Raw genomic sequence first — 26451 nt, forward strand, 5'->3', positions numbered from 1 at the left:
ATTGCATGTATTACAACAAAATGCGCAAAAACTTGTCACGGTAAAAAATTGATGTCGATTTATTTTATCATATCTCCGATTCGCGCTTTAAAAAAAAAAAAAAAAGAAAAAGAAACGCGTAATTTTTTGTATTCATGCGTGTATCGTAAGCGCCTTCAAGTCTTACACCCACGACTAATTATCGTGGCATTCGGACTGACTGATTGTGAGAATTGTACAAACTTTGCCAGTTTCGTTTCGCGCTTATACGTAGATTAAACTCCTCTTCTCTTGTACCGTTTATATTCCGCGCGTCCTTCGCGAAGGATTAAAGTTTACATTGCACGTACAAAATAGGTGCGTGAGTATACCTTCAACGTTATATTCTCTTCTCATGGCTGAAAGGCACAGGCCGCAGCCTCATCAACTAAAAATTGCTGAAACGGCGTTCAGGGATTGCGCATCTTTATCAGGCATTACGTTATATTGTCGTGAGAGTTAATCTTTGCTATTTACGTTAGTGGTCAATAACAAGAGGAATGAAGAATAAGACGATAAACAAGAAGGACGTATTTCGAACGATCGAATGACCGTGAAAAAGTGGACACCCTGTGTATTGAGCGAACATGAACGTAAAAACGGATTACATTTTACTTTTCGACTTTTCGCCCGTTTCAATCGAATCGCAAATTCGCAATTAAGCCTCCCTCCGCATATTTATTCATACATTATCAATTCATACCGGAACAAAAATTGAATCGCAAAGATATTAGAGATACGAGGTGAAAAGACGTTGTTTTATTATTCTGTAAAATTTGAAATTTTTGTCTCAGCACATTGTGACGAAATTAGAAATGCAACAACGCGTTAGTAAAACAGGTTAATTAACAAATGAATCTGCGTGTACGTTATACATAATATATGCGTGAAAAACAAAAAAAAAAAAAAAGAAAGCGACGTAAATTATGTTCGCGAATAAACTTACGATTAGTTAATAAATTCAGTTGCTACAACACGTGCGGCTTTCAGATTGTACAAAAAATCTTGAAATATTCAAGCTACTTTTTCCGAGTTGGTAAAAGTGCGGAATTTCTTTTTTTTAAACAAAATCAGAAACTGCGAGGATCTGACGTTGGTCGGGTTCGCATGGAATCCGCCATACATAAGTTTAATTTCCTTCGTCGAGCGTTTGCAACAATTTCTTCGCCGATTTTACGCATCGAGGCAGCTTGGAGTAGGTTAGATACCGTAAAAGCCGTTTAAATACACAAACTCCGTGCGGATTTTCACCGGTAAATATATTATGTATAAACCAGGCGGTGTAATTTGCGCACCAAATTTGCTCGAGGCAGAACGAATGAGTTTCCGCACGACAAACAGGCAAGCAGGCAAGCGCAGTCGGCGCGGTTTCGATCAAAGTATGAATTATTCAGAAGCACCTGAAGCGGTGAATTTGAATAGATCGGCAACATTATGCCTTTCTTTAACTCCAATACGGACACGGATTGACGGTTTTTTTTTTGACAAACCGTAGAGCAATCTCGTTTCTCTCGGAAATCGAATAAAGTTGATAAAATACGAGGAGAAAAATGGAAAGAGGCTGTACGTGCCATTTGTTGTCGACGTTGTTATTTCGAACAAATTTTATGCTTCGGAAAACTTTGGCCTCGGCGCGTACGTACTTTTTGAAAAAATAAATGAATAAAAAATGGCGCTTAGAATCTTTTTTAATTAACCTCATCGTATATGATACAACAGCGGTATGGAACTTTGAACTGTTTTAACCTTCAGAGTGCCGCCCGGCCTGCTTTTTTTAGTAGTCAGAAAATAACTCGGAAACTCCACCGGACGTTTTGACTATTTACATACATAAATAATAACTCTAAAAAAAAAAAAAAAAGAAATATCGAGTTTCAAGTAAAAAATGCCCGCCCCCTAAAGGTTAAAAAAAGAAAATCACTAAGAAGTGAATTATTTCATCTTTTCGAACAGCGGTAAATTTATTGACGGGTTCATCGGGTCGACATTTTGTTAAATCTTTTTCAGGCATAAAATTAAGTTCGCTACAAACGTGTCGTTTTTTTTTTTTTTTGTACTTTTTTATTTTTTTGTTTCTTGTTTTCGTCTCTATCCCGGAAGCGGAAGTCGACGTAGAAACCGACCGCGTATAGCATGCGCACGGTTCGCCGTCTAACCGTAAAGAAAAGAACACCTGGAGCAAAAAGAAAAAAAAAAAATCCGTTATCGGAATTGAACCACCGTTTTCTCTCTCGACTCTTCAAACTGCATCGGTGTATACACGTATGCATACACATATATATATTTACCTACGGTACAAATTGCTGTTAATAATTTCGCATCGGAAGAAACTTCGATGATGATAATAATAATCGAACAAAAGCGGAGATCGAGAATTTTCATTTTCTTTTCCTCTATTACGTAGGTACGCTCTCTCTCTTTTTTCTTTTTTTGCCTCGTTTTACGGAGATCACGATCAGCGATAAACAATTTTGTTTATACGAAATTGACGATCGATCAAAATAATTCCCCGCTGCACGTAGAAGGTGACCTATACATATACCGTACGCGCGCAATCGGTCTCTCGAAAAAAAATATATTTTGTAATATCGTTTGGTTAAAACGTCACCGATTCTTCTCTCCGTCACGACGTCGTTGATCAATACGCCGTTTAACTCGATCCACCTATTTATCGGAAGCCAGCTGACGCGTGAAAGAAAAGGTATACGCGTAGTTGCGTAATCCGGTATTTGACGCTGTCGTCGACGTCGTGAACACGTGATAAATCACTTGATAAATCACAACGGCGGTGACGATGCGCGCAGGGTATCATGGGTATTTAGTTATAGACACCGCGGCCTCGCGTCCAACACTGTGAAGTTTACACTTACACACCTGAAAAAACAAACGACATTCGGCATCGGCTCCACCTCGTCCCGCAAAATATCCCAGGATCCGCGTCCGGAGATTCAGCCAAGCGATAGATCCATCAAGTTTTTCATCCGTTCCCAACTTCTTGCTCCGTTTCGCTTTGGAATATAACCGCTATATCATTGTTTTCTAGAGCGGAAACGCAAGGCACCGTTTTGCGGTTCACGGCTAGTTTATACGACGTCACACCTGCGATATTATACCCGGTATACGCATGCGCCAAATAATTAAATCTCATTGGTCGGCGAAATCTTCCGCGAGCGATATTCTTGTCCGCGATGCAGGCGAGCCAACCTACGCGAAATATCTGCGTTTGAATCTTCAAAGAGCGCAAGCATTGAATTCCGACCGTTCTTCGAAGAATCAACTTTCCCACCCGATAACAAACGCTTCCCAAACCTTTCCGAGTCGCTGCCTCGATTATTTGAGATTCTAACCTTGAAAACTCGTATCGACCACATCGCCGACAGAAACAGTTTGACAACTGAAACTCGGGATGGCCAGCCTGCGCGAACATCCGACAAAACTCGCGCATGCGCGGTTCGAATACAATTTTCAAGAGATTCTCCCGGTATGTGCCTGAAAGATATTGCACAGTAATTATGGTACGGCATACACCATAGATTGTGGGAAAACGGTGGTGTTTGATCAGCGGATTACGATTAGAAACACGTTGTATTGAAATATTAACAACAAGAACGATAACAAAGTCGAATCCGTCATTGCTAAACTGCAATTATTATAATTCCTGCATATATATAAAAACACGATAAAGCACCCAACGTTCTGCACGGCTTCAGAATTTATTTATCGCAATCATATTCAACAATCACCGGAAATCGCCTCGGGCATGATCGGTTCACTGCCAACGCCGCTGCAGCGTTTAGTTTCTATTTATTATCAAAGTCAATCCCCGCTAAAGCGGCGATAAAACAATTCATTGGGCCCAATAAATCCACCGCTTCGCCGGCGAATGTAAAACTTAACTAACTGACTAACTGACCGACTGACTGGCTAACCGGCTTTCCGTTCGATTATTATTTATTGCCAGCACACGTATTATATATTATAGACGGATGATATTCTTTGTTTTCTTCCAAATTTCTATCTGTAATTACATGGCAGTTAAAACGACAGCTGTCTCATCTCTGTATTATGGGGTTATACCTGGTCAGGATTTTTCGAAAATCGATGTTTTTTTATTCATTTCATTATCGTAACGTACATATAGATTCAAGTATATGCACAAAAAATTTGATATCGATCCGACAACTGTTTGAGAATCCGATTCACAAGATAGACAAATAATCTCACAGGATATAGAAATGCATTTTTCACACCTAAAGAATCAGTTGTATGCACGTACCATGTTGTATGTTTACAGTTTGCTTTATCATTGCATGTAAAAACATACATCGAACGCGTTCCGACGCGGCTGAGTGCGCCACATTTAAAAAAAGAAAATCGTTTATTTTACCATGAAATATCTCCTTGCTGCTCCTCTCTTCTCCGATAGCTTTACACTCCACGTGCGATACATACAACCGTGATATGAATATCGTCAAAACTTTGCCTTGCATTGAAATAAATTTTTAGGAAATATAACCGAGAATATATATTAAAAGAAATCCCATAACTCGACGGTTCAGATTTCCCAACCTAACAAGTTACAAGAGAAGCGGAAAGAAAGAGAATATAAAAAAAAAAAAATTCCGCAAGCGAAAAAATAAAAATGGTATGCCGGGTGTATAATGGTGTATAAATTTATGGGTTCAACAAATTGCGAGAAAAGTGTTACGCTAGCTGGCTTTGATGTCCGCATTGGATGGAAAATTGAGCGGGAGATACAATCGCCGGAAGGTGGAAGGTAGGAAAAAGAAAAATTGACGAAGAAGGGGAAGGAGGGAGGAAAGGCATCGGGAGAGAGAACAATTAAAAGCTTTGTCTCGGAGCTTCTCTCCCTCTCGACCGGGAACTTATACGCTAAGCCGTCCCCAATTAGCGTTCCTTCAATTATGTAATATGTATATATACGACGGTGTAATATTAAAACAAGGGGCGGCGCACCCTCGATCCCTCCAGGCGACCACCACCACCACCGCCACCTTTGGACGCGCCTCATCGTAATACAGAGGCAATGTGCGTGCGTGGAGGAATACTAAATATATGGGGAATTCCATGCGAATCCAGCCAACGCCTGATCCATTTTTGATTTTCTTAAAAAAAATTTCTGCAATTGTCTCAACTCTGAAAGAGTATTCTCAAAAACAAATTTCTAAAAGCGTATTTTCTCTTCAAGACATTGTGAGAGTCAGACTTCTCGTCGCATATTACAATTTGTAAGATACGGCGTTGCTGTAACAATTAAGGTGCTTGTTACAAAAGAGGAAGAAAAAAAAGAATAAAAGAAAAAAGAAACAACAGCAAGTGTGTTACAAATAATTATAAAGGCTTATTTAATTGGGCAAAAGCTCTATAAATGTTTTACATACTTAAACACGTGAAACTTAACAGGGGATTTAATATTCATATTGTAAAACTCGTGTACACGTATAACCGATTATTATTAAAGTTTTGCAAGCTGAACGAGTAAACCACGTTGTCAGGTTCATTCCGTCGCTAATACGCGATGATCTATACATTATATGCATACATATATACGTACCGCGATGCACATAGGCATAATACAATGTCTCCCTTTGGGAAATACATAGCTGCAAGTACCGGTACATAAGGGTGGAATACCGACGATAAATAAAACATAACTTAGCATGACGAAGGGTTGATTTTGCGGAGCTCCTCCAGGGGTAGAAGCGTACAGAGTATTCCCGTTTTATGTTTATTTTTTTACTGTTTTTCTTTTTTTCGGTCTTTCATCTCGTACCTCTTTTTGCTTTTACAATTCGACGAGCTTTGGGGGGAGTTGCGAAGATTTACGCAACAAACTGTCCGTGCGTGCAATCGCTGGATTATTACTAGATGATTAAAATTTGTACAACAAAATCGTGAAATACATATAACAATAATGTCCCGGCAGATCCACTTTATGTTTGAATTGTTTGTTACAATTTTGATGATAAATATGACACAAGTTATCGTAATTTTTATCATTTGAACCGTCATATCGACGTTTAATTTGTACTTCGGACATTTTTCTTTCACTTGACAATAAATCAAAAAAAAAAAAAAAAAAAATTTTCGATGGTTAAATCAGTCCAAAAATTTTACTGAACCTGCTGGCACACTTTTTTTTTCTAACCGTGTAACATGTACAATTCTCTCGTAGTTGTTCATTTGTATCTTGGATACTGTCAAATAATTCAACTGTATAAAAATATTCGGCAAGATTTTCGTCGAGGAAACAGACAGAGACGAGGCGGAATATTCTGTAACATTTCAACGGTCATCGAATAAAATTATTTTCAAAAAATGTAACTTAATCTCTACCCATAATAAATAAAAATCCCGATGTAATAATCAAAATCCAACTTTCGCCACCTTCTTGCGAGGAAAAAAAAAGAAAAAAAGTGATCTGAACCAAACTTGAATTTCTTAACAATCTGTCAATTTCCAATAAATTTATCACATTCTCCCCATCGTCCCGCGTGCGGATTATTTAACCAACGTCGACCGATGATCCCGAGGCGAAAAGCAGGGTGCATGGCACAGCGAATGAAAGGGAGGGAGATCAGTCAATGTGGAAATTCGTGGGGTCGAAACGTGGCGGGTCATTCACCCTATGGAAATACGATACGCTGTGAGAGGTTTGACGTCGCGATGTTATTACGTGACGGAAAATGCCGATGTATCTCAATTATAATTAAATTATAACGTACATACGACAGGTAAAATATGTTCTAATCCAAGCAAACGGAATGCCCGTCCAAATCGATACAAGATGTATTCCGTGTATAAAATGAATATTAATTAACATAACACATAAATATCTTAGAGTGAATAACGATTATAATTATTTGCTATATCAGTTATATCGCACGCAGTGACCGCATCGCCGTATAACCTTTCATCTCCTGATTTTGCCAGTGACATCAATGTTTCTCTGACGCGTCACACACACACACACAGACACACACAGACACACTAAAAGAAGAATCGTAGGGCGGTTTTGTCTCGAGTCGTGATATAATAAATAAAACAGAGTAAAACGAACGGCGAGAAGATATTTCCGTGTCCGTCGTTTACACAATGATCTGTTTGTTGGTTCGGTTAAACTTCACGTTAGGCGAAGAAGCGGGACGTCTAAAGCTTGAGACTGTTAGAGACATTATTTAATCCGGAGGCTAGCTATACGGAGGAGTGTAAATATGAAGATGAACATGACGAATAACCGGAATAAAGAAGGAACGAAAAATCGACAAACACGTTATCTAATTTCAGAAGAATTCATTTCGAGAAAAAGAGAAGTTGCGCCAATATTTTTCCCTCAATCTGTAGCGAATTTGAAAAATTTAAATTTCTCCGAGAGGATTAATCTTCCGCGTAAAACCGCGGAATTGTTAGTCGCAGTTTTCTGTTGATTGGTGAACGATTAATTCGACCGCGACACGACAAAAAAAAAAAAAAACAACCGGTTAAAAAATAAAACCAACCTACCGTAGGTACGTATAAGAATTACTTAAAGTCGTATTATATTATTATAACAACAACGACTGAAATGAAACGAATTAAGGAGAAAGGAAGGATCGGCTTCCCCGCAGGAATATAAACTCGTTAACCAAGGCTTACGTGTACTACGTACTACGTATATGTTGGGCGAACGTAAAACGCACTTCCGAGTTTCGCCCGCGGTTCTTCGGCCAACTTTAACGATCACTTCCAGCCTTTATTCGGTTTTATTGTTAGCAGGAATTCCCAGCTGCGGTCTCAAGACTTCCGAGTTATAATTTTTCCGAAATCGCTTATATGCTGTAAAATCTCGGTTCAACATCGGTGACAAACATTTCGAACATTTTGAAAAGAAAAATAAAAATAAAAATAAAGAAACTCATTCCTCAGACTAATTTCCAACGATTTAAAAATAAACGCAACTCGCACTTCCAACGGAAAAGAATTTAATTATCCGCTATTAATTACTCGTCGAATCGCGCTGTATTAAAAGCATGACACATTCAACTCACCGAGTAGCGAGCGTAGTTCCCTTTTACTCGACGGTGATATAAAAGTATACTTTCAGGCACGCACGTATTGCAGGCAAGAGGGAAATTAAAGGGAGAAAGAAGAGAAGGATACAGACACGCCGGAACCACGGTTCGTGATTTCTTTACGGGTTTACGGCAGACCAGCTGCCGTGCCTTACGGAATGGTCTTGACGCAAACTTATACTGGCTCTCATTGTCACTCAGTCAAATATTTTGCCCTTTCTTCTTTCTTTTGCTATCGCTGGTGGTATACTGATAGATTTGCAAAAATCGAGAGTGACTCGTTGCGATATAATTTATATTACGTATTTTTAGAAACAAATTGATTGAAAAACAGCGTGAAAATTGAAGGAATTATTCGTTTCCGAGAAAGTTGCATGTTTTACGTCAATTATGAGTTTTTGGCGTCGCTGATTACGAATCTGAAATCAGATTGTCAATATTCAGGATAGCGAAACGAATCAGCGACCCTGAAAACTCGTGCTTAGAATTTTTCGACCATATTTGACGGAGTTTAAAATTTTCGTCGGTCGTGTTGTCATCGTCGTCTTGAATTTTTTAAATCTAACTTCAGATTCGTAATCACCGAGCCAAAAATCCATAGAATACATTGTTATAAAAATTGACTCAGCACAGTAACGTGCGTCTCAAAAGTTTAAACCAATCCTGCACTTTTGAATCTTGAATTTACGTTGATATGTATATAACATAGAGCGTTTCTTTTTATTCCAACGGTCGGTCTGATTTTTACAATTTTCGAGACATTATCGTTCCTTGCACGTTCTTCGCCTTCTTCCGTAGAGTATCAAATAACTGCGCGATAATTATAATGTCGCATACATACACATATATTAGGGTGGTCCTCGTTTAGAACGATGACGAATTTATTCCGGATCACCCCACCAAATCAACTGTAAATAATTGAAAAACAATTCACAATTTTTTTCAGATTTTTATATCAACCGTAACCCGTGCCTGTAAGAGGAAGGATTTCCCAATTTAAAATACACGAGTTTCGGACACGTTCTTAGTATATATTTTACTGTAAGAGCGATAATGTTCGAAAAAATCCATGAACGTGAGGTTCTAGTGAGCATGGGTGCTACTATCTGAGAAAAAATTCACATCGTCATACCAGGTAGGTGATACAGACAATTGCATTTCTTAGAAATAAAAAGAAAAGGTCAAATTTCTAGGGTGTGCGATTCGTCGAGATTGGTTGGTACGATGTGAATTTTTTCTCAGACAGTAGCGCCAATACTCACTGAATCTTCGCAGTTACAGATGGATTCGAACATCGTCACGCTTGCAATAAAATATATGCTGAGAGTGTGTCCGAAACTCGTGTATTTTAAATGGTGATATCCATCCATTTACAGGCACGGGTTAGAATTGATATAAAAATCCGAAGGAATCAGGAAATTGTTTTTTAATTATTTATAGTCGATTTGGGGGGTGGTGTGAAAAAAAAATCATCAACACCCTAAGTAAGGATCACCCTAAGATACATATACGGTATGCAGCGGAACGTGGATAACAGACAACATCGTCCAAGAATCGCGAGGCACGCGCTGTAATTTCAATATATCTGGTACGTTACGGAGGAGAGACAAGATACCCAGGTCGAAAAATAAATTCGTTATACGAAGTAGGGTTCAGGGTCTCCCCTTTAGAGCCTGAGGGTTGTCACCGGGTGAATCAGCTCGTCGTCCCAAAGCGACGCCCGCGCCGCGACGTTTCTCGATCGTGACTCACTCGCGTCGACGTCGACGTAATCCAGTCTCGTATGCACACCCTGTACCGCACCTTACCGATAGAACCCTCAAGGGAAGAAGAAAACTCGTGCATATAGCAAGCGCATGGTCGGTCTCGTTGTCAGACTCGCTTCCGCTCGCAAAATGGTAGAATCGATAAGAATTCAGAGAGACGTAGAAAGGGGAATCCGCTATTCTTCACCTTTCGACATTGTTATTTTTACGTGAAACGTGTAAATTCTCCATAGATCGTTGCGTAAAACATATATTCAAATTATCGTAATCATATCTGACCGTAAGCATAGAAGCGTGGATGTGGAACAAGATAGAATATGCACGATCATCACTTACCTGAAACAGAAGAAAAAAATAACGATCGTTACATAAAATGGTATTAATATTTTTATGTATCAATAAAAATAATGTACAAAAAAAAAAAAGCGAGTTAAAAAAAAAAAGAGAGTAAACTTTTCCTAGCGCTAAAAATCATCTCTAATTCCCATGATAGAAAACTGATATTTTCAATTTTTTCCCACGACCAAATAAAAAATTCCAAGTTTTCCATGACCCCTTTTAAATATACCCTGACATTTACTGGTTTTTCAGGTTTTCCATGCTGATCGACGTATGGAACGAGAATCGTAGTACATAATGCGATCGATATTGATACACTGCATGCGAAATAAAAGGTTTCGTACAGACACGTTGATGCTTGACGAAATAGAAGAAAAATAGGATATCAGGCATACATATGTATAATGAGAAAACCGCCGGAAGCGAATTACATTTTTACCATAGACGTATGTATGTGTATGTATATATGTACACAAGCGTTTGCAACAACGTGATGGGATTCCTTGACCTATACCTCGTTTATTTTCCCCGTCGAGTCGTCGAGCAGCCTTGAACACTGTGTTAACAGAGCCGTTTCATTCGTTTACCTTTACACGTTACGTATATACGCATATACGTGTATATACGTGCATCACACACCGATGCATCATCCGTCATTACGACAAAACGTTCAATCTTGTACGAAAGTAAATATCACCGATGCAGCTGCTGCAGGAAGAAAACGCGACGACGATTTCATACCGCACCGAATATCCCATAGAACGGTATTATTTTTTTAATCGGATCGAAAAAAGGAATAAAATACGATACAAACTAATTTTATTCGACAGATTGAAAACCTTTTCGCTAGTATTTAAAATGAATGTGTAACATAATAATCTGTTCGTTTAAAATATAAATATTACGTAGTTGTTTATTTTCTTATCAAAATAATAAACCTTAATGAATTACACAAGTTTGTATCATGTGCTGGATATATTATGTGTATAATGTTGGTTTACAGAAGTTTATGTAAGTTCAGATATGTAATGATTGAATTTTAAGAACATTACGCACGTACAGCAACACGGATATGGTGTTTTATGACGGTGCTGAAGTTAGTAACGTTAACGTATTCGAAACGTTTCAACAAAAATGACTATCTTTCAACTTTAGAATACCTGATAAAAGTTGAATTTACTAAATCTGAGTTTGTAAATTTCAAGTAATCCCAATGTTGCAAAATGACGACTTTTTCAAAAGATGCATCCTATACGACAACCTTACAAACTTCGGCCTGATGTTTTGCGAAATTCACAACACGATATCTTTCTTTCCTATTCCCAATATTGTATACGCCGTAATACGCGCAAGCGTAAAAAATCACATTAGTCATTCCGACAAATGATAAATGTTTTAAATGAAAAATTTCAACAACATGTCAGAGATATTATATTCCCCGATAAATCATCAGGATCATCCTCATCATCATCGCATATCGGAGTGTAATAAACTGTCCGCCGACGCTGAGAAAATATGCATGAACCTATAATACGTAACACTGTGCATACAAATATAATAAATGTTTGTTTGAATTAAACAACTTATTTCCGGGTTTTAACGACGGGTAAAATACCGCGGGGCTTGCCAAGCCGTATCTATTTATAATACGACCAACGTATGTATTCGGGGTGGAATGGCGGGTGTACGAGTTAGGTACTTGTACAATATACATCATGCATCGCACGAGTTTCCGAATCATTTCAACTAGGGCGAAGCGAAAAGCCAGCAGCAGGCATCGGCATACTTTGCATGAAAAAAAAATTACTTTTATTCTTCCTACGCGCATAAAAATTCCGCTAGAGCTTCTCAAATGTATTATCTCGTCAAAATATAAGCTCTTGATATTGATACGCAACGGTATCTGTTTTATTTTATCAATCTTTCATTCAAATAATACGTGGAAAAAGAAACGGAAAGATATTGAATTTTTTATTCTGATCGTAAACGGCATGACTTATAAACTATCTGAATACAAAGTCTTACAGGAAATTTCACGCCTTATAAAATAGTAGTGAGATAGGATTTTCCCAACTATAAGCGATTTAGAGATATTCGTCTACAAATATCGAGTCCTCTTAAATATAGCTTAATCGGTTGGAGTTAGGAAAATTCTCTGTCTCAGTATTATTTTATATTGCGTGAAGTTTGCTAAAAGAATCTGTATTCATAGATAGTTTACAAGTCAAACCGTTTACGAAAAGAAGAAAATCAAAAATTTTCCCATCTTTTGTCGTGTGTTATTTAAATGAAAAATGAAAAAAAATAAAATAGATACCTCTGAATATCAATATTGAGAGCTCATATTTGGTTGAGATATTCTGTTTGAGAAGCTCTAACAAAAATTTGATGCGCGTTTGGAAGATAAAAAAATATATTTTTTTTCTTTGGAACATCCTAATGTACACACATACGTACGCATCGTACACGAATGAAATGATTCGTGCTAAAGGCGTAATTTTCTTCTTAACTTGCGGTAAACCGCATTATACATTTCCATCGAGCTTGAGTGCAAGCTCGCGACTTTTGTTTGCGAAAAATCACCGCAAGCCTACTCGAGGAAACATCCTGCAGTTAGCGAAAATTATAACCAACTCGCGGTTAGTGACTGAGAAAAAAAATTAAGCAAAGAAAGAAGGAAAGAAAATAAAAGAACTGCAACACCAGTTTTTTCTCATTCAATCATTCTGTATTATTTATAACATAATAGTTTAAAAAAAAAAAGGAGAAGAAAGAAGGAAACAAAATCTAGTAAAAAGAATCGCGACAAATGCAAACAATTTATCATTATACTTACAGAAAATATTCGGCAAGCTTGTTTTACGATTAAGAATTGAAATGAAAGAAAATGTCCATTCGCATTTATACGAGCATTAATCACCTATCGAGATCTATATTTCGCCGAAACCCTGACGATGAATAGAAATTGTACGTAAGTGTAATGAATTTGTGGGAGACATCCAATCGGCGAGAAGATTTATAGATAAATAAGATTTCTTCAATACCAACATTGAAATGTTTCGACGACCGCCTGCTCGATGGCAACCGATTTTACGGCGCTGCAACAGAGGTTGCCCGATGCCAGGCGCTTGGCTTTTAGACGAGAACAAAGACGAATCGAGAATTTTTTGTCTCTATCGCAGAAAGAACCGAATGATAAGATACCTAAATGATGATAAAAAAAATAAGAAAGTCGTGTCGAGTCCATTTAAAATCGTGGTACTTTTTTAATGCCCGTAAATTGTGACAGAGATTGAATTACACACGACACTGTGTGAGAAATGGCGACGTATTTTGACGGTCGTCGTACAATTGGAGTTTGACTTAGAAATAAATTGGATATTTAGAGTCGGTATGATTTACACGCGTGATTGACGGAATTCGACCGTAACAAACCCGCAGAAGTAGAGCCGGCGGTGATGGTGGTCGTGGTGTATAAAGCAATAACTTTAAATTGAGCCAAGAATTTCAATGCTCCAAACGACCCGGCAAATATACATATGTATACATATATATCATAAAAATGTCCCGCCTAATGCGCGACAAGCGTATCTTTTCACAGAAATCGACTGTACGAAAAAGAATTAAATATAATACATTTTATAAATGAAAACAAGGTAACTTAAATTATTGTGCGTATACGATGATAATGGGTATAAATTCGATAGAGGTAGGAGAAGAGGGCGAAAAATCGAAGATAAAAAAAATGTCACCGACAATGATAGAGTAGATGACGATGAGACAGATGAAGCAAGTCAAATTTCAAATATTTATCGACGATGAAAGATTTCTTATTAATAACAAACTCGCCGAACGGTAAAAATTCTCGGTATCCAATGACGCGGAAATTCTGTATTGTCGAAAATCCATTTTTTTTTCCAAGTCGTTCTACTCCCCCTATAAAAACTTAAAATCATTATTTATACAAATAATAATAATGATAATACGTCGTGTTTTAACGAACAGCCGCGCGCAAGAGCTGAAAGAAACGAAGAACAAAGCGGCGAGAGGCGATAAAAAGCGGTCCTGATTCCAGAATCAGCGAAGGCGAAAAAAAAACTCGTTTCCTGCATAAAAAAAAAAAATAAAACAAAAAAAAAAGACGCAAGAAGATTTCCGCAACACCGCGTACCGCGAGCATTTATTACACAAGTTGTAAAGACGGAAATGAGGCAAGATAAACCGCTTTAAAACAAAAAAAAAAAAGTAGAAATACTTGCAGGCTCGAAGCAACTCCTGCATACTGTTCAATGGCACAAATGTAATTTCGAAATCGAGTTTAAAATTTCATGTAATACAAAAATACACAAATGGAACGTGCAGACTACGTTGATCGTAAAATAATATAATACGCAATTTCCGCAGATAAAAGAGAGCAAAAAAAAGTTCTGAAATACTGTAGAAAATTACGTTACGTGGTATACTGTATAAAAATCGCAAAAAAGTCAAGTTTGCTCTGCCATTTTCAATTTTTAAATAAGTATGCAAATGGGTCAACAACGCCATGTTCGTATAGTCGTAATTATTATAATTTATTTCGACAATTAAAGCTTCACCGCGACAATATTTGAAATAAAATAAAGCGAAAAATTGACCGTTTCAATTGTTCTATTTGGATTCGTTTAATTTTTCATTTAACAAGTAATGAGATAAAAAAAAAAAAAATTCTCAAGTCCTGCACACGCAAATTTCATACTAACGATGGCCACTAAACTAAAAATAATCGATGCATCGATTGATCGAGTCAAGAAAAAATAAACTAACACGACTCGATTGAATCGATAAAAATGAATCGATTAATAGATTATTTTGTATTTTTGCGAAACTGTGCATTTGAAATCAAAATATCATAAATTTGAGTACGCAATCTTAATGGTGGAAAAGTTTGTTTATAATTGATAGTTTCATTAAAAATATATTTCAATTTCAGGTAAAAATATTCATCAATCTTTTACTTTTATATCAAATAGTTATTCAGTACCTAAGAGAGTGATAATAGTCGAATAAAGTCGAATTTGAAAAACAATCGATTACACTCAATTAATCGGGAAAGAATAATCGAATTATTCAAAAATAGATTATTATTTTCGGTAATTCTTGTTTCATACGCGTACATACGAGTTGGCGGTAGTTGGCAGCGGAGAAATGCAGACGCGATAAGTGATATATATATATATATAGATCTAGACACGTAACGTAACGTAACGTAGGTACGGTACGTACGTACGTAAAGCCCGTTATACGAGGCTGGGTGATGCATAACAGCAGTCGGAGTGATGCGGTCGGTCGTAACCGTAGAGTCGGGGAAATATAGAAGAAGCGGCGAACTCTACGGTGATAAATTCCGGAGAACCGTCAGACTTGCCGCGATCGGTTGTCGGGTCGGACCACCGAGGTTGGGTTCGCTGGCTTTAGGGTTAGATCAGTCGCGTATTTTTCTTTTTCTTATTATTCTTCTTGCGACGTTGCTGCTGCTTGTCGAGTGCGTCTCGTCAGACGCGAGGATCGCCCAGATTCGTTTTCCTCCTTCCGTCTTCGCCTCTTCAAAGCTCTTATATTATATGCGTGTATATTGGGGTGAGTGTTGATGATTTTTTTTCAGACCACCCCCCAAATCAACTATAAATAATTAAAAAACAATTTCCTGATTCTTTCAGATTTTTATATCAATTCTAACCCGTGCCTGTGAATGGATGGATATCACCATTTAAAATACACGAGTTTCGGACACACTCTCAGCATATATTTTATTGCAAGCGTGACGATGTTCGAATCCATCTGTAACTGCGAAGATTCAGTGAGTATTGGCGCTACTGTCTGAGAAAAAATTCACATCGTACCAACCAATCTCGACGAATCGCACACCCTAGAAATTTGACCTTTTCTTTTTATTTCTAAGAAATGCAATTGTCTGTATCACCTACCTGGTATGACGATGTGAATTTTTTCTCAGATAGTAGCACTAACGCTCACTAGAACCTCAGGTTCACCTCAGGAAATAATTATTTACGTCAAAGAAGCTCCGGTCAGATCAACAAAGTACGGCATTCGATCGATGTGAACGTTTCGTTGGCTAGATTCGTTTTAATCGAAGTACCTAATCGTTTCTGTCAACGAACCTGCGACATGGAGGTTCAACGCATAAACTTTAATGAAATGATATTCAGCTAACCAAATTTCGGAATTAGATGAAAAAGTTCGCTCTAATCGATGCTTGACTCGATCGCGAAATAATTCGTTAGACTAATTGTAAATCATTTTGACAGACTGTCTAATTCGAAATTGGTGAATTGAATTTATCGTATTTGGAACCAATAAGGGATACCAGATTGAAGTTAGATGGACTTCAAAAAAACCTATTTCTTCGGTTCGAGAATTGCTTTCCCTCTGTCGTTAGTAACGTTATCACAACGATATTTGTTAAGCGAAAAATCGTAATATCGCAAAAATTTTTAATTTTATGAAATTCATCAAACCGTAAAGCAAAACAAGATATTTCTTATAGTTCAAAAGTTTAGTTCCTTTCAAGTAATCCAAAAATCGGTAAATTGTTAATCTTTTTCCGAATATTTCTTTAATATAACGTTTCTAACATAAGTCTCGCGATAAATAATCATTAAAATATACATATATATATATATATATATACAGAAACTGAAATGCGAATTTTTGCCAATTTTTTCGACTTTAATTTTTGCTCGAGCAGTTATCGGCACATACGTAAACGGATTTCAAGACGATGCTGCAACGGCGGCTGCAGCAAGTCTGCTGCACTAGTTTTATCGATCCGGGCGGCGTCGCGTCGCGTCATCTCTGATGCACGTCTCAAGCATCTCAGTGCAGCGGCAACAGCAGCAACAGCAGCAGCAGCATCTCGAGTTCAAGTGCCCTTCGCAGATTTATCTTGAGGAGGATTTAAAGATCCAAGAGAATTGATCGGTGTAAAGTAAAAAGAAAAAAACAACTCTGACGTCGATCAATTTATCCCGAGCTTGACTCTTGCAACGAATTGCTTGTTACATAGGTCTGCAACCAAAAAAACTGCAGAGATTATTTCACGAACTTTTACTCACCGAAACTGGGAAATATACTCAACGATTTTCATCGCGCCAGGTTTTTTTCTCAAACTCGTGTTCGTAGTTTCATTTGGAGTGAAGCCCCCGTTTTTGACTCGAAATCTGGTTATCCTATTCTTGATCAAAGAGAAGAAGAAGAGTGAAGTACATTTCGTGAAGATACTATTGGTCTGATTTTATAAGAACTGCTGTTTAATTCGTTGTAACGAATTGATGGTTTTTTCATTGTGTTATGCTTTTTTTCACACAAACACCTCGTGTTCTGCAAAAGACCGTACGTGATGTAGGGAATTGTAAGTCATTTTAGACGGAAACATAAATATTTACCAAAAACATCCCGTGCAGCTGAAATAAAATATTTTTTTGCTGATCCGTGTTGTATCGTGACGAAATACAACGTTTTGCTTCGTCAGGTTTTACTTCATCTTCGATAATCCCAAAATAGCAAAACGACGATTATTTATTAAAACATTGACTTTCGCAATAACCCGCAACTACTTCAACGATACGATCATTCATTTCCCTTACACCGGAATTAAATCTGACAATATCATCGCCAAGTTATCATTTCATTGTCATGCCTGTATACGTGAACCACCATAATGTAACATGATTGAATTTATACGTGTGCAAACTTTCCCTTGCTCGCAACTTTCCAACGAGTTTTTATCACCTCGTCTCGTCTAGGCGACGAAGTAACGCACCTTCGACTCGACTAACCGAAACTATCGCTTATAGGGCAATTCTGACGAATTTTTTCACCCCTCCAACCCTTCCACGATTCAACTCTGACGTCAGTAATTGGAAATCGCACGTTTCCGCCTCGAGAGATTATCGCGAATGATTTTTTACTTCATTTGTTTCTTTTTCTTTTTCCCTAATTAGATCTACCAAATCGAAGAATATCTTGGGGAATATCTTGCGTTTGATAACAAAGAGTCGATGAAGCCGAGATGTTCTCGTTAGGTATTTTTTCATTCCCGAGTTACCGAGTTTCCAATTAGTTTGAAAAACAAACCAAGACTTTGACCTTTTCTATAAAAACGATACAATCAAACGTTTACCAAGTTAAATAGTAAATATATCGTATTTCACACGATTTCCATCTCGTTTGGTTTTGTTTTTCGTTACACGATGACGTACCGATCGTCTACGATAAACCTGAAACGGAAACGCAATCGACTAGTTTCAAATAATATAGATCGTACAATAATTGCTCGCATATAATCGCAGTCGAAGTAAAAGTCGAATCATTTACAACTTTCGCCAGTTTGCAGAGAGCGTATAATTTATATACATACACATATACGTATATACGTATATGGGGCATTCCACGTGAAATTTGCAACCCATGCACCTCGCCCCCTTCGATTTTTATAATTTTTTATTACGATAGACTATATATAACGTAAACGTATACGTATAATGCATGTAATGTAATAGACGATGTGGAAATATAACGAGAATTATAACGAGGTGCGGATCAAACGACGCACGTCGTGTAAAACGGTTTGATATAATAAAGTGAGTGTCGAGATGTATAACAACGTCGTGTCTGCATACGTATATTTATAGGTATAATATAGAGAGACGGCAAAGCGAAGAAGAAGAAGTAGGTAAGTAGCAAGTAGGTGGGAACTAACGGATAATTACGTTTATATCTGTCCGATGGAACGGAGAAGAGAGAGAGAGACACACACGCCTTATAAATAACCAAGTACACGTATACTACACTACATGTACGATAAATCCCCCACGAATTTAACGACGATTATATAAATTTCCCGCCTTCCCATTATCTCTCCCTTACCGCGGGGAGGGGGGGGGGGATGATTATTTAAAATTTTGTTACCGTATTAAATTAACGTTTAACGCTTGTGCGAAATAATTACAAGTCATTATTCATTCGCGTCCTGTTACACACGCTTGCACTTTTTTCCACATGACAGATTATACATCGCTGTTGTTTTTTTTTCAGCTTTTGGTTAAAGTTTTTATTTTCTTTGCATTATTATTATTATTATTGTTATTGTTATTGTTATTATTTTCACTCACCACGTGCACCTGCGGAGAAGCGTTCGGACTGTCCGCCATTGTACCTCGATCTGTGAAAATAAGAATAAATACAAATATTATCAAAACAATCCTTGTTGCAATTGATTAATGTATAACAATGGTAATTAATTAAGACACAAGTTATGTATACGCAATATGTATGAAATACACATATAAATAGAAATGATGTTTGTAGAAAAAAAAAAAAAAAAAAAATCCAGTCTGACATGGAAAAATAAAAGCTTGCGAAAAAAAAAAAATTGCTAAATATTGAGATCTCATTATCGCGTGGCGCTTAGAAAATCACATTTCAAATGATGGAATCTGTGCGAATTTGTTTCACATTTTAAAACACGGCGTTTTCGGAATCGATTTTTCGATTTTGTTCCCAAATTTCACCGGTAGCTGAGAAAAAAGTTTGTAAAAAAATTCCGAGACCCTTTTTTTGAATCGGTAACAACGCACGTACCGAATGATGATGAAAATCGAAAATGGTGAGGTACGCGTGGACCGCTAATTTTTCGTGGAATACACCCTACGCATAATTTTCACCCTGTATTCGTCGACGTTACGCGTATTAATACGTACGTTACCGGGGCATGACGTCACGGATTACGTGGGCGGTTTCGGACCTTCTCTGTACGTATATCGTATTACGAAAGGTCGAACTCGCCTTCGTGACATTTTCACCACCCGATTCGCCACCGCGGCGCTCTGACATTATATAAATTGAATAGGGAGGAGGATTTATCGTCTCCCTCCGTTTATAATAATTCGCGATATTTATTTACTCATGCGTGTTTTACGCATTTCAGATCTTGCATTTTCGTGTAATTGACCGGGAGAAACGTTGACCTGCTGGTGAATTTTTCAATCACGATCACACCGTATCGCTCAATTTATATGCAATAATAATTTATGTAATAAATACGATAATAGATAATAACAAGAAGTAACCCGATATTAGAATTTCGATTCGACTAATTGTTGTACGACTGTATCGGTATACTTTTTTCTTTGTTCACAGTTTCCGAATCATACTTTGCCAAGTAGTCTCGTTGCGACTTACGGAATTTTCGTCAACGAACATTCACGGCAAGTATCGTCGTGTGAAAATTTCAACATACGATATCCAAGACACCCAATTTGTACTTGAGAAAGATTTATAAATTCGTTCAAACCGTGCGTAGAAAAGTCGAGTTCTCTTTCCTTCGAAACACAACGATATACCCTTTTTTTTCGGTTTATAATAAATCCACCGATACGTCAGAGAGTCAGACGTTGAGAGTGGATCGAGCGGTTAACCGCTGTTGGCAGATGACCGCAATGTTGTGAAAATCCGCCTGATTCCCTGTTAAACCGGTATGCGCGAATTATACGCGTCTGATGACCGCGTGTCTTTACGTTTTGAGTTTTACGCAGACGGATTATAACTACGGTAAACACAAGTATTTTTGAAAAATCTTGGTCAACTGCAGTAAAAAATACGCACTCGCTGAGTCGAGTCTGTACGTACTAGATACATATTGTAACGAATTACCGTTGTGGAGAAAAAAAATAATTTTTGAACAAGAATTAGCAAGGGTAGAAAACTTTTTTGGATGTCAGGAAAGTGAATGTATTCACGTTTCGCGTACGTTGTTAGACCTGTAATAACCTATGTGTGAATTATTGTGCAATAATCCATACTTACGTATGCACGTACGGATGTACCTACGTCTATAACGATGTTATATACGTTATTGGTAAGTGGCCAAAAATTTTCAGCCACAGCCGGTCCGCGACGAACTTTGCAAACTTCTGTCTCTTAAATTACGTCGTATATTATTATACGTTATAAATAAGCCGTGTCGATTTGTACGTTATTTATAATCACCCTTCCTTCCAAGTATTATAAACTTTAGGCATTAATAATTCACTCGTAATCATTTTTAATCAATAAACGAACACGGCGGATGTAAAGCTGCGTTGAAAAAAAAAAAAAAAAATGATGCGTATAAATAATTAATCCTGCGGGACAGCAAGTATTTATTTACACATGTGTGCGTGCGCGCGTTTGTACAATAAGATGGATCAGGGTATTTCGGAAAAAAATAATTTACGGCTTTCCACCGCGGCTGCCCCAAAAAATGCACCAATTTCTTTCCGAAAATTCGTCAACACATCATACCTATGTATATTTGTATGAAATACTGATAAATAAAATGTATACGCGCAGTGTTATAGGTGCGAGATATTTTTGGCGCGAAATTCTAAACCCACCAGAAACATTCCTGGCTGGCTGTGGAGTGTTGGGGGGCAAAAAGGAGAATGAGAAGGAAAATGAAAATGAAAATGAAAAGGAAAAAGAAGAGAGAAATTCCACGCGTAAGAATATCGTGACAGCTGTTTCGCGGGAATTTCTGCCGCTTCGCCGCGCTGCTGAGTAGTAAATCAGTACCGCGATAAAATCAAAGTATCCCTGTATACTTCGGTATTATTATACACACCCGCGTACAATGTAACGCCGGACGTATAGGTATGTTTTACAGAAAAAAACCAGCGGTGGAAAAATAAGAGAAACAAAAATTTTCCTCTCGTTACGAACTCGACAGGTTGAAAATCGTCGAGAAACGAATGGCGAAAATAAAATGCGCTGATAATTGATAATCGATGTCATATCGTATCGTTCTATGATAAATAATCGCGTAGAATGCTTTTTTCCTCTTTGTAGCAAAAAAAAAAAAAAAATTCAAAAGCTATTTAAGAACCTTAAGAACGTTCAATTCTCTCAACAAATATGTCTGTCAATTTTCTGTCCGACGCATCGTTAGCCAGTTATAAAAATCAGAAGGAACAAAACCTATTTTTCGCATGTTATTATCACGATAAATAAAAAATTGCGATGCGCAACCTCTTAATGTAAGTATTAAAAGTTCAAATTATAACAGACGTATTTTTATACCTAAATGGTACTTTTGGAATTTTTTTTTTTTTTTTTTAACAGCCCAATATATACATATACATATACACGTAAAGATTTATCGTATAAATATTATACAAGATTAAAAAAAATTTGTTCAAATTCCGCACCTACGTACGTACCTATATTATAAAATGTAAATAATAAATCGACGTCGCATTATTATTCGTTGAATAGCATAAATCGTAAAATGGTTGAATAACGAAAATCCATATTTTTCATACATAGATTATACTAAATAGATAGTTTAAAAAAGAAAACTAGGTAAAAGTAAATAGAAATTTATGATATCCGGTGAAAGGAGGGAACGTTCTTTACATTCTTTTATTATTTTCAATTCCCGATTCTTTTTTAGAATTAAGAGACGATGATCGCTCAGTCTCAACGACTTGACCCTTAGCTAGTTGGCGTGTGAGACCGAAGAAGGGAGGCGGAGGTGATAAAGAGAGATGAAATAGACGGATCGGACGGAAGTCAACGACCCGGGGTGGCGGCGCGAAGCTGTGATTCTATAAAGGTAGCTGCGTCAAGACGAAAAGGCGAAAAGACGAGGCGACGAGGAGACGAACCTGCTTGCCGAAGAGGAAGAAAAAACGCTTCGACGAAACGAAATTAGCGAAAGCGATCCGAAGGTTTTCGAAACGAGGAAGGTACGAGAGCCCGGATCGATATCTCGGACTTGATTTCTTTTTTTAACACGTTATAGCGGACTAAAACTAAGCAACGCAATTTTTTTATCCTTTACATCGGCATCGTAACGTTAGCAAAACAGTTATTGTGCAATTTTAAAAGAAGTTGACTCTTCAAAATATGTATAAACATGTTTGTTTCTTTGTTATTATTTACTATCTCAACATTGTACGTGCAGTTTATCCCGTTAAGTTGTATAATAAATGGAGAGATAGAGAGAATGGAAAAAATAAATAAATAAATAAATAACAAGGGAAAATAATCGCCTTTAAATTTAGGGGGAGAGATGATGAGGTACAAAGCACTGATCGTATGGGATCAGAATTTCGAATCAATCGTTGGCCGTTTCTGCATCGTACAGCACGGCCTAGTTTATCCCGCAAACCACTTGACTCGCTTACTCTCTCTATATATATATATATATATTATATATATGTGTGTATATAACAGCATCGCATCCTACCATAGATCTGACGAGGCCTTGTATTAAAACTGTTAACGTATCAAGGTACCGCCGCCTGTCACTCAAGAAAAGGACCACCTTAGGCCCTCCGAAATAACGCAATTATTACGAAACGAGTTTTTCGAATTATGTACAGTAATTATTCGTACACCTAGAGGTATATACGATAATAGGTTACAGGTTACGCAAGTTTAACCGTATTGTGATCGATCGTTTTAACACAGATTTTTGCTACGCACGAGTTCGCTCTTCGATTCGCGAGTATAATCTTAAAACCTAATTCAACGCGTTACGTGTGTACGTATTACGCAACATATTGCACAGGTACGTGCGTATCGAACACACATTTGACCGATGTATTTTCGGTTGGTGATTTTACAAAAATTTTCTATCGCGAAGTAGAAAAATAATAATCATTAAAAAAAAAAAAGAAAAGAAAAAAAAGTGACGGAATTTCGTAGATTTCAATTGACATATAATTATAATAAACTAAAATTAAAAATAAAAAAACTATAATTAACGATAGTTATCTTCTTCTCTGAATTTCTCACCTCGATCTCACTTTATTTTATTAACATTAGGTGGATTTTACAACCGCGTAAAGACTGTGTTATTTATATTCACTGACCGATCGCAAGTGATCAAAGTATTTGGGGAAAAAACAGATTTTTCTCACCAATCTCCGTAATTTTTCAAAAAAGAACTTGTACAAAAATAAATAATTTTCACTCTTTTGGACTCAGTCGGTGTTTGAATTAAAATAATGATTCGCCGAACAGTCTCACTTGTAATCGTTTGAGAAAACTTTTTTTTCAACTCTGATCGATCTAGATTTGCTCTTGAAAATTTTTCGTGACTTACGTCTGGCCGAGAGATTGAAGTCGACTGCGGAGTGTGACTAATTGTAAGTTTGCGGAATAACGGAAACGACGCCTATGGAAGAACTAAATCCAACCCTCCCACCCTCCCTCAATACGGCGATGATAAGCAAACTCCTGGGTAGAAACAGTACGAAAATTTTGTCAATTCGTACGATTTTCCTTCTCTGTAGTTTTCGGAATCGCTGATTACGAATCTGAAATCAGATTTCAAAAATTCAAGATAGCGGATCCGATATGGCGGGAGGAAAATTTCAAATTTGATCGAATACGGTGAAAAAACTCTATGCAGGGATTTTCGGGGTCTCCGATTGGATTCGCCGTGCTGAATTTTCAAAATCTGATTTCGGATTCGTAATTGGCAAACCAAAAAACTTGTAATTTACCTAAAACATGTATACGTGTAGAGGTTTAACTTTCTCGGAAATGAATTATTCCTTCAATTTTCCGATGCATTTCCAATTGCACGATTGCTTTTCGTTCAAAAGTATCTCCCAAAATTGCAAGAAAACCATTCGATAGAGTGACGCTGATTAAGTCGTACCATTTTTTAACGTTCTCGGATAGTTTCATTCGCATTCCTGCCGCATGTATGTATATATATATATATATATATGTATATATATATATATATATGTACACCTACAATGGTGTACGTGCAGGACATTATTAGAGAAACCGATGGATGCGTCAGAGCAACGAGAATCGCGCTAATCGACGATTCGAGTGCGTTTTCGCAAATTCTCGACAAGATTCCTCCTCGCCTGCCCTGCGTTGGGAATCGTGTATGTAAGTAAAATGATTCACCACCGTCAGCTCGAGGCATGACGGGTTACGATACGTGTACAATGTCGTCTTATCTCCTCGTCGGAGTATTTCTGCATACAAACATCTTTTACACCTTTTACACCACTTTTATGCCCCGGTATTGGGCGCTTGCACACAAACCTAGGCAAAACATTGGCTTATTCGCAGAAAACACACGTCATTAAAGGATCGTGTCCAGAGCCAGTTGACCCATCGCATTAAACCAACTCGACGGTTTCCTTGCGATAAGATATGGGTATGAGTAAATTATGCAAAGCTACATGTGAGATAAGTTTTGACCGTTGGACAAAATTTCTAGGAAAAATTTATGTAGCAAAGTTTATTATCACGACGCTTCGCTTCCCGGATTGATGTAATTTTACAAATTATTACGAATGAGAAAAAGAGACGGAGAGAGATGATTGAATGAGGATACAGGAGAACGATGTATGATGAGTTTGAAATTCGTAAGGTTGTGAAGTAACGATCCATTCTTAGAAAAAAATTTAGTTTCGCAATTTGAACATTGTCCAAAATTTCGTAAACCGTAATAAAACAATACATTTTCATATTTCGCAAAGTCCGAACTCAAAGCCCGTATATTTATTTTAAAAATTGTAACTTGGCCATTTTTTTTGGCCTCAACGTCTCGTTACGTTAACGTCACCGACTTCAAACTCGGGATACACACACGCGCACAGACATACACACACATATAATGCCAGCTAGATACGAAAAACATGGATTACTGTAAAATTAAAAAATAAAGGAATCATTGCAAGTAAAGAATTAATTCATACATATTATGTACAACGACGTGTACCAGCTGCTGAGCGCGAGAGAAACGTCGACGAAAATTTCGACAATCAATTATAAAATGTTTCAAACGCACGGAAGGCTGAATATAATAAATATTTAAACGCACCGTGTGAGATTATTTCACACCTTAAATTATATAAATGCACATGTACATACATTATACGAATACACGTATGATGGAAAATAAAAGTGTAGAGTGGATAGCTGGCTCGGGCAGAGACGATGAGAGGTGAAAAGCCACACGAGTGTAATCAAGAAATATTTGCACGGCGCGTTGTTTTTCAACATCATCATTCGGCCTACGTTTCGTACCAGATTTACATCGTATAAGTTTTTCTCGCGTGAAATATATTTTACATGTATAATATACCATGCTGTATCAATATTTTGTTGGATCCGTAATATATTTATGTATAAGGCAAAGCGGCGGTTCGTTTGCTGTTCCAGATTTGGTCGTCGGTCCGTGA

The 26451-nt window shown here is 37.3% G+C and overlaps 1 protein-coding gene and 1 long non-coding RNA gene across 12 annotated transcripts in view; one reads left to right on the top strand and one right to left on the bottom strand.

Annotated features, from left to right (window-relative positions):
- Positions 1-26451, bottom strand: part of RhoGAP19D (Rho GTPase activating protein at 19D) — a 101444-nt gene that overhangs the window by 59575 nt on the left and 15418 nt on the right. For all 11 annotated transcript variants that reach the window (XM_069135535.1, XM_069135538.1, XM_069135543.1 and 8 more), the window contains exon 2: positions 19366-19415. In XM_069135535.1, the coding sequence (XP_068991636.1) occupies positions 19366-19404 (39 nt within the window). In that variant the 5' untranslated portion in view covers positions 19405-19415. The remainder of the gene's footprint in view (positions 1-19365; positions 19416-26451) is intronic.
- On the top strand, positions 15548-23059 carry LOC124217996 (uncharacterized). The gene is made up of 3 exons (XR_006882956.2): positions 15548-15811; positions 15892-16031; positions 22683-23059. It is a non-coding gene; the product is annotated as an uncharacterized lncRNA (long non-coding RNA).

Source organism: Neodiprion pinetum, chromosome 4, assembly GCF_021155775.2.
Source record: "Neodiprion pinetum isolate iyNeoPine1 chromosome 4, iyNeoPine1.2, whole genome shotgun sequence".
In the NCBI taxonomy this organism is placed as follows: Eukaryota; Metazoa; Arthropoda; class Insecta; order Hymenoptera; family Diprionidae; genus Neodiprion; species Neodiprion pinetum.